The sequence below is a fragment of the Macaca mulatta genome, chromosome 11 (genome assembly GCF_049350105.2).
Source record: "Macaca mulatta isolate MMU2019108-1 chromosome 11, T2T-MMU8v2.0, whole genome shotgun sequence".
Taxonomy (NCBI): Eukaryota; Metazoa; Chordata; class Mammalia; order Primates; family Cercopithecidae; genus Macaca; species Macaca mulatta.
Genome location: NC_133416.1, coordinates 33,487,526 through 33,496,411, shown reverse-complemented (window position 1 = coordinate 33,496,411; position 8,886 = coordinate 33,487,526). Strand labels below are relative to the sequence as shown.

General features: G+C 47.6%; 2 protein-coding genes across 8 annotated transcripts in view; one reads left to right on the top strand and one right to left on the bottom strand.

Moving 5' to 3' along the window:
- Nucleotides 1-4,829: 4,829 nt before the first annotated feature.
- Nucleotides 4,830-7,427, bottom strand: LOC694294 (uncharacterized). The gene has a single exon (XM_001083471.5). It carries the CDS (start codon nt 7,344-7,346, stop codon nt 6,867-6,869), a length of 480 nt encoding a protein of 159 aa, XP_001083471.1. The 5' UTR covers nt 7,347-7,427; the 3' UTR covers nt 4,830-6,866.
- Nucleotides 5,949-8,886, top strand: part of SINHCAF (SIN3-HDAC complex associated factor) — a 46,131-nt gene continuing 43,193 nt past the window's right edge. The window contains exon 1 of one of the 7 annotated variants that reach the window (XM_015151388.3): nt 5,949-6,162. Coding sequence is in view for 1 of the 7 variants with exons in the window: in XM_001083350.5 (XP_001083350.5) it covers nt 7,914-8,247 (334 nt within the window). In the remaining 6 variants the exon portion in view is untranslated. The other 6 variants (XM_015151383.3, XM_028829386.2, XM_015151386.3 and 3 more) reach the window with 6 other exon arrangements.

Sequence of the window (8,886 nt, the reverse complement as noted above, 5' to 3'; positions counted from 1 at the left end):
CACTTGGAGGATTGGGGTAACTTAGATGGCATAATCCAGGCTATACCTTCTAGTGTAAACTTATCTGCCTTGCTCTGACCACTTACTGTTTGAACTTCAAAGAAATTTAAACAAATTAATAAAACACTGTACTTGTTTTGTTGTGAGAAAAAGAGGAACCAAACCCTATGCTTAATAATAATCATCAGCTCTTTCCTGGGCTTGGCAAACATGTTTTCATGTGGTTGGTACCAGCCTCTGATGAGGGTATCTGCCTTTATTTTAAAAACAATCATTAGTTTGTCATTACAAACATGACTAAATTGCTAGCAATGTCCTTCATAACCAAGCAAGATTTGTTCTCTTCTACAATCCTTTATATATAATTTATCCTCCATTCCAAGAATATTAAATTCTAAAGTTGCTGACAATAAATCTCAAAAGAAGGCAACACATTCTACAGAAGAAAAAGGAGCAAATAAAATAGAATTATATAGAAATGAATTAGAGAGGCTTGAGGCCCTCGAGTTCTGAAATGATTTCACTATCTGGCACATGGTGATGATCATTAAATGTCTGCTAAAGGAATGAAAATTCAAGTATTAGGGATAATTCTACAGTGAGACATACATTATAAGCAAAGTAGTTAGCTTTCAACTTTAAGATGTTTGAAAACTCCTTATGAATTCAACATAGCATTGTAGTCATTAAAAAATACTCAGGGCGGTGTGTGGTGGCTCACGCCTGTAATCAGCACTTTGGGAGGCCAAGGTGGGTGAATTACTTGAGGTTGGGAGTTCGAGACCAGTCTGACCAACACGGAAAAATCCCATCTCTACTAAAAATACAATATTAGCCGGGCATGGTGGCTCATGCCTGTAATCCCAGCTACTCAGAAGGCTGAGAATCACTTGAACCCGGGAAGTGGAGGTTGTGGTGAGCCGAGATCGCTCCATTTCACTCTAGCCTGGGCAACAAGAGCGAAACTCCGTCTCAAACAAACAAGCAAACAAACAAAGCCAAACCAAACCAAACCAAAAAAACCTGCAGATATTTTCCTAGCATGATGTAGTTCAGTCTCTTGTAATACAAATTGATATATTATAAATTACTTCTTTCTTTCCTTTTTCACATTGAAAACCTCACTTGGGCAATTTAGGTAGTAGTATTTAAAAGTAGCCCATATATGGGCTATTGGGCCTGGGTATGGCCATCCATAATGACATGTTCAAGCAACAAAATGGACAAAAGAACCTTTGGAATGCACTTGGTTGTTCAAAAATAGCAGGTGGTTGCTTTAAAAAAAAGACTATGGAATTCAGATTTTTCTTTAAGAATTTTGTTTATTGCAATAGGATTATCAAAGAAAAATTAAAAAGTAATGAAAAAATTAAAAAAAGAATTTTGTAGCTACCCTTCCTATAAAACTTATCCAGATTACTTCTTGACCTATACTTTGCGAGCAGAGGAAATCTAGCTACATTAACTCAGTAGCTCTGCAACTTCGAGGTACTTTCTTACCTGAACAGTATATCCTAAGTACTGTAATTCCTGCATTGCTTGCACATTTGAGTTTATTATTCCATCTCTGTATTGCAATAATATACTTTACATAAACTTTCAAGAGAAAAAGCATTCAAGGTATATGTGTGTGTACATACTTATATATATGTATATATATACTCCTGTAAACCATAATTGGACTTTAAAAAATATTGTTATGGTATTTACAATTTTCTTTCTTTCTTTCTTTTTTTTGAGATGGAGTCTTGCTCTGTCACCCAGGTTGGAGTGCAGTGGTGTGATTTCAGCTTACTGCAACCTCCAACTCCTGGGTTCAAGTGATTCTCCTGCCTCAGACTCCCAAGTAGCTAGGACTACAGGTGCGTGCCACCATGCCCAGCTAATTTTTTGTATTTTTAGTAGAGATGGGTTTTCACCATGCTGGCCAGACTGGTCTTGAACTCCTGACCTTCTGATCCACCCGCCTCGTCCTCCCAAAGTGCTGGGATTACAGGCATGAGCCACCACGCCGGCCGGTATTTGCAGTTTTCATACCTTCAGAGGCATATAATAATTTGAAATTATTTTTGGAGGATCTGTCATAAGTCAAATAAATATTTGAGACAACCCAGGACAACTGTTGAAATTCTCTTTAGAAAGAAGGCAGAAATTTATGATTAGGGTCCAATTTGCCACCAGTGGAACACAGAAACAGCTATTAAGCTTATTCATGTTTATTGTCATAAGGACAGGGATGGCATCATATCAACCAATGTGACCACTATAACTTCCAAACTCATTTTAGGTCAAATGCAAAGATTATAAACTAAAGTTTTGATTAGCGATAAACCTATAATAACCTTGAAAATGTCCATTAATTTCTTTAAATTATATTTACATATTTATTATTATTATTATTATTATTTTGAGACAGAGTTTAGCTCTTGTTGCCCAGGCTAGAGTGCAATGGCTTGATTTTGGCTCACCACAACCTCCGTCTCCTGGGTTCAAGGGATTCTCCTGCCTCAGCCTCCTGAGTAGCTAGGATTACAGGCATGTGCCACCACGCCCAGCTAATTTTGCATTTTTGGTAGAGACGGGGTTTCTTCATGTTGGTCAGGCTGGTCTCGAACTCCCTACCTCAGGTAATTCACCCACCTTGGCCTCTCAAAGTGCTGGGATTACAGGCATGAGCCACTTTGCCTGGCTATTATTATTATTATTATTAATTTTTTTTTTTTTTGAGATGGGATCTTGCTCAGTCGTCCAGGCTGGAGTGCAGTGGTGCAATCTTGGCTCACTCCAAGCTCCGCCTCCCGGATTCACGCCATTCTCCTGCTTCAGCCTCGCCAGTAGCTGGAATTACAGGTCTGTGCCAAATATTAAAAAAATTAAATAATTATTTAATATTTATACTATTATAAATAATTATTAAATATATTTAAAAATTTTTAAAATATAATAAACAGCCAGGTGCAGAGCCTCACACCTGTAATCCCAGCACTTTGGGAGGCCAAGGTAGGCAGATCACCTGAGGTCAGGAGTTCAAGACAAGGCTGGCCAACATAGTGAAACCCTGACTCTACTAAAAATACAGAAATTAGCGGGGAGTGGTGGCACTCACCTGTACTCCCTGCTACTCAGGAGGCTGAGGTGTGGTGGCACATGCCTCTAATCCTAGCTACTCAGGAGCCTGAGGCAGGAGAATCACCTGAACCCGAGAGGCAGAGGTTGCAGTGAGCTGAGATCACGCCACTGCACTCCAGACTGGGCATAGAGCAAGACTCTATATAAAAAAAAAAGTGTGTGTGTGTGTGTATACATATATGTACACATATATATGTATATATATGTGTATATATATAAAAAATATATAAATTAGCTGGGCATTTTGGTGGAGACCTGTAATTCCAGCTACTTGGGAGGCTGAAGCAGGAGAATGGCGTGAACCCGGGAGGTGGAGCTTGGAGTGAGCCGAGATCGCACCACTGCACTCCAGCCTGGGCGACTGAGCAAGATCCCATCTCAAAAAAAACAAATAATAATAAATAAATAAATAATTAATAATAATAATAATAGCCAGGCAAAGTGGCTCATGCCTGTAATCCCAGCACTTTGGGAGGCCAAGGTGGGTGAATTACCTGAGGTAGGGAGTTCGAGACCAGCCTGACCAACATGAAGAAACCCCGTCTCTACCAAAAATGCAAAATTAGCTGGGCGTGGTGGCACATGCCTGTAATCCTAGCTACTCAGGAGGCTGAGGCAGGAGAATCCCTTGAACCCAGGAGACGGAGGTTGTGGTGAGGCAAAATCAAGCCATTGCACTCTAGCCTGGGCAACAAGAGCTAAACTCTGTCTCAAAATAATAATAATAATAATAATAAATATGTAAATATAATTTAAAGAAATTAATGGACATTTTCAAGGTTTTATAGGTTTATCGCTAATCAAAACTTTAGTTTATAATTTTTGCATTTGACCTAAAATGAGTTTGGAAGTTATAGTGGTCACATTGGTTGATATGATGCCATCCCTGTCCTTATGACAATAAACATGAATAAGCTTAATAGCTGTTTCTATGTTCCACTGGTGGCAAATTGGACCTCCACTGCCTTGGCTTCCCAAAGTGCTAGGATTACAGGTGTGAGCCACCACACTCGGCTAATTTTTATGTTTTTTGCAGAGGCAGGGTTTCGCCATGTTGGCCAGGCTGGTCTCCAACTCCTGACCTCATGTGATCTGCCTGCCTTGGCCTCCCAAAGTGCTGGGATTACAGGTGTGAGGCTCTGCGCCCGGCCGTTTATTATATTAAAAAAAATTTTTCCTAGCCAACCAATGCATGCAAGATGTCAGTATATATCCTCTGCTGTGCACTGTTTCAGGCACTGGAATACAAAAATGGGTAAAAAAGAGATAAAATCCCTGTCTTTAAGGAGCTCATATTTTAATGAGCAGTGTCCTTTTTCTTTCTGTTTTTTTTTGTTTTTGTTTTTGTTTTTGAGACAGAGTCTTGCTCTGTCGCCCAGGCTGGGGTGCAGTGGCGCAATCTCTGCTCACTGCAACCTCCGCCTCCAGGTTCAAGCGATTCTCCTGCCTCAGTCTCCCGAATAGCTGGGATTACAGGTGACTGCCACCACGCCAGGCTATCTTTTCAGGTGTTTATAATATAGTTTTCATATACAGTTACAGGAATAGTATGTTACAGAACCTAAAGGAAAAAAAAGAAGTATTAGTTGAGTTTAGAAGTGGGTTTATACTGTATGTACTAGGAATTGCCTGTTGAATTAACATTTCAGAAGTAACTATTTAAATCTGTATTGTTGACAATGCAGTGAAAGCAGCGAAACTTGTCAGCAGATGATTAAGTTTTATGGTTGATTTTCACACTTTTGTAGCTTGGGACCAATATCAAGTTTCTGGGAAGAACATCCTTCCTCTCTCCCCACCCTCTGTCATTAACCCCGGGTTTCTGCCTGTTGTGTTAAGTGTGTCCTTGGGATAAAGGCGAATCATAATCGTTCGATTTTCATTTTCCTCTTATTAATCTGAGAAGAGTTACTTCAGTTTTTTTCTTCCGGAGTCTAGAAAGCGCTTTGTTGAATTATTACATATTCTGCATGGAAAAGTCTGTACGTCACTTGTTATTTTTTCAATTCCCAAGACCACCAGTTAGTGGAATTATTTCTGGGTGAGTGGAACACCCTTTACAAGCTGCTAGAGGAGGTATGCCTGTCCCTAGGTTATTGGCTTTCCATTGCCTAGTCTTTTATAGAAAGTGGCACTGTTCCCACGGAAATAAACAATCATTCAATTTGGAGAGACTCGAAATCTTAAGGCCGAAGTGAGAAAAAAATTGGATTGTTATGGGTTAGGTTACTATTTGAGAAGGGCAAGCGGGAGTTAGCGAATGGATAGGCTGTTAAAATGGGACTTTATTAAATGACTCATTACAACTGCACAAAAACTAAACCTTTGCTGGCCCCAGAGGATTTTTTTTTTTAAAGTTTCAAAAACCTAACTTCAAACAAAATTTAGGAAACGTGGGATTAGTATAAGTTCAGTCTGGGTGCTTACAAGACCACCTCCTCTGTCACCGAAAGTGGACACAGGTGTGAGAATTTTGCAACAGCAGCTTTCAGAACAATTTTTCGGCGCTCAATGGTGCCCCAAGAACTTCGGGGGTGGAAAACACGCCAAGCAGCGAAGACTTCCCCTCGGTTGCTAACCTTTCCCTTTCCCACCTCGCCACTCCCTCTCCGTCGCGGCCGCCAGCCGGGGGGCGTTTGTTTATGTGACGTCCGGCGTAGTAAGCAGTCCCCGCCCCCGTTTCCCTCTGGCCGCCGCGTTTCCCGCGCCGCGGAGCTTCTCCCCTTAAAAGGACAATAGAGGCCTCGGGAGCGCGCGCGGTCGCCGGGACTTCTCCCCCTCCCAGCCCGCGACGTGCGCGCGCCCGTATGCAAATAAGTTCGATTCAAGAGAATTTTGTGCCGGGAGCCGCGCGTGCGCAGAGGGAAAGCGGAATCTACACCTTCTCGGCCAGCGGTAGCAACTGCAGAACTGCAGGAGACAATCTTTCTAGACAAGGCAGTTGAGGAGGAGGGAGCGCTTGAGGGGGACTGGCCTGGCGTGCACTCCGCACCTCGGGGACGTTATTGCGCGTGGAACGGCTGCTTTTGGAAGGTGAGTGACTCCCACCATGCCTCTAGTGCAAAACTGTCTCATGAGGCTTTGATTTCAGAGTGTTTTTTTTCTCTCTCTTTTCACCTCCACCCACCTCCCCCCGTCCTTCCACATACACACAGGAAGTTTTGTCTTGGAGGTGGCATTGTTGGGAGCGCTGTTTTCGTGATCTTCAGACCCCAGGTTCTTTGGTACGCGCTTGTTTAGTGTGTATTTATTAATTGGGGAGGGTATTTGAGGCAAACCGAAAGTCTCGGGGCGGGGGAAGTGAGTGGAGCCTAGGCATAATTGAGGAGTCGCCGGAGTTGAGGGATCCACGTTGAAGGTGACAATGACTTTTCTCCGCCGCAGTATTCTCTCGCGGAAAGGAGCCCGGCGGCCGAAAGGCCCGAGAGGAAAGCGACTGGCTGGCCACCGCGCAGCGGCCGGGGTCGGTGCGTCCGCGTGGGCGCGAGGCGCGGGCAGGGTCGGGCGCCGTTGTGAAACCTCGTGGTTTAGTTGACTGCAGCCCCCGGGCTAGGGTGGACAATAAACGCCATTCGCTCGGAAACTAAGTTGCCGTCCGCTTCCAAGCTGGCGGCCGAGGGTCTTTAAATCGGCCTTTGGGGGTCAGTGCTGGGCTCTGCCGGAGCGCACGCGGCGTGGCGTTGTTTGCTCAACTCCGGAGGGATGCGGATGCGACAATGAGAGCAACACGCGGTCGCTTAAAAACAGCCCGTCTTCCACTCTCCTGCCCTCTTGGGACCGCGCCCAAGAGCGTCTGGTGTCCGGGGTGCCTTCGGAGCCCGAAGTTTTGCTCCCCGTGCGTTCACCTGTAGCGTAGGTGTGGGCGCCACGGCGAGGGCTTCCCGTTTGTGGGCGGCCGTCCGCGCTGTAAGATGGCCAGGGAAGCCAACTTGGCTGGGGACGGAGGCGGCGGCGTTGTCTACGCCGCAGGAGTCAGTGAACTCCGCGGGGCACTGCTTTTTGTGCTCTACGTGAGAGACCACGTGCTTCGGGCTGCGACCCTGGTCCTTGTCCGAATGTCCAGCCCCGCGTGAGCCGTGGGATGCGGCCGCCGTCAGGCAGGTCCGGCCGGCAGGACAATGTGGTTTGCTGATGATGGCGTCTTGCCAGTTTAAAAAGCAGAGTGAAAGTCGCCAACTCTCCGCCCGTGCGGGGCGGGTACTCCGGGCGTTTCTCATCAAGGACACTGCAAAACTTTGATTAAATGGGCCCGCTCCCGAGGGTAGGGCCGGGGGACCAGGCTCCGGACTCTTCGGGGCGCGGGGTCCGGACCCCTACCCGGGGTGATCGTCCAGTGTCCGGCCCCTGCGAAACGCTCCGACATCTCTGATGCTGCACGTAGGCAGCGCCCGGCTGGACAGAAAACAAAGGGCTGCATGTGCCCGTGCGGGCCCCCGGCGCTCGGGGCGGCCGCCTGGGCGGAGGGACGTGCGGGTCGGAGGCCCTCGAAGTTCGGGCGAGTTTCGGGAGGGGCTTTTGTCCCTCAGCCCCCTCGTGGGGAAACTTTGGCGGCGCTACTTGTGCGAGGTGCCATGCTGGTGCGTAGGGAGGCGGCGTGCTTCCCCGCTCCGGGCGTGCGGGCGGGCGAGGGAGGCGGCAGTGCCCGGCGCTCCAGCCCTGGCACGGGGGCTGCGACGGCCGAGGGGTCCGGAGAGCGTGGCCCGGACTCCTCGGCCGGTTCCTCGTGGCCGGGGAGCCTGTGTCTGGGAGGTCTGTGGGTTCGCCTTTGAAGTCGAACTGTTGCCATGTTTGAATTACGTCAGGGCAAAGCCATGAGGAGGAACAAGCCCCGGCAGCGCGGCGTGCGGGAGGCGCGGCCTGCGGGAGGCGCCGGGTCGGGCGGGCGCGGGGCCCGTTGTTCCGGCGCAGGTGAGGGAGGTGGCGGCGAGCGACGCGGTTCACCTCCCGCTGCCCTCGCCCTCGCTCTCGCCCTGGCGAGCGGCCCCCGCAGGAACTTTCCTCCCGACGCGAGATGTCTTATTTACCAACAAATCCACCAGGGAGCATTCTTATTTGCTGGCTCGGCGTCTCTCTCGGCGGTCACCGGAGTGCCCGAGGGGGAGGCGCGATTTACGGAAGGTGGGGACCCGAGGGCCCTGGGAGGAGCGGGGAGGCATTTTACTGCTTTCGGGGAAACGGGCGAGGGCGGCTAGCACCTCCTCTCCAGCCGAACTGTGGCCCGCAAGTCCAGGGGACCCAGCCCCGACGACGCCCGATAAACCACCGTGGGGAAGTTCCGGGGCTCCCAGTTGCCTACTAAGGGAAGTGAGGACTGTGGGCGAATTGTGCGTGCGGCCAGTTTCTTTGTGTGTTTCTAGGGGGTGGGGGGGAGCGGGGAGGGGCAAGGTTTGTTTTGGTGTGGGGGGAGTTGGTTTATGGAGGTGGTAGGGCGGTGCAGTTTGTTCTGGTAACTATGACCCTAGTCAGTTTCTTTGTTTTTATTTTCTTCCTGTAACCTTCCATTACTTCAGGCACTCGGAAGATTAGGAATTACTGTTGAGTTAAACAGGGACCCTATCCGAGACAGTTTTACCCCAGCAATCCTTTCTCCCCCTCCTTATGTTGTCCTAAGGAGGGTTAAGAAAAGCTTTTCTTTTTCTTTTAATAATTTAAAAATGAATTTGACCTTGTTATTGAGCATACACTGAAAGCACCTGTTTTTGAACTGGAATTTGCCAGACTTGAAAAGCCTTTTAATATTTTATGTCGCAAAATTGA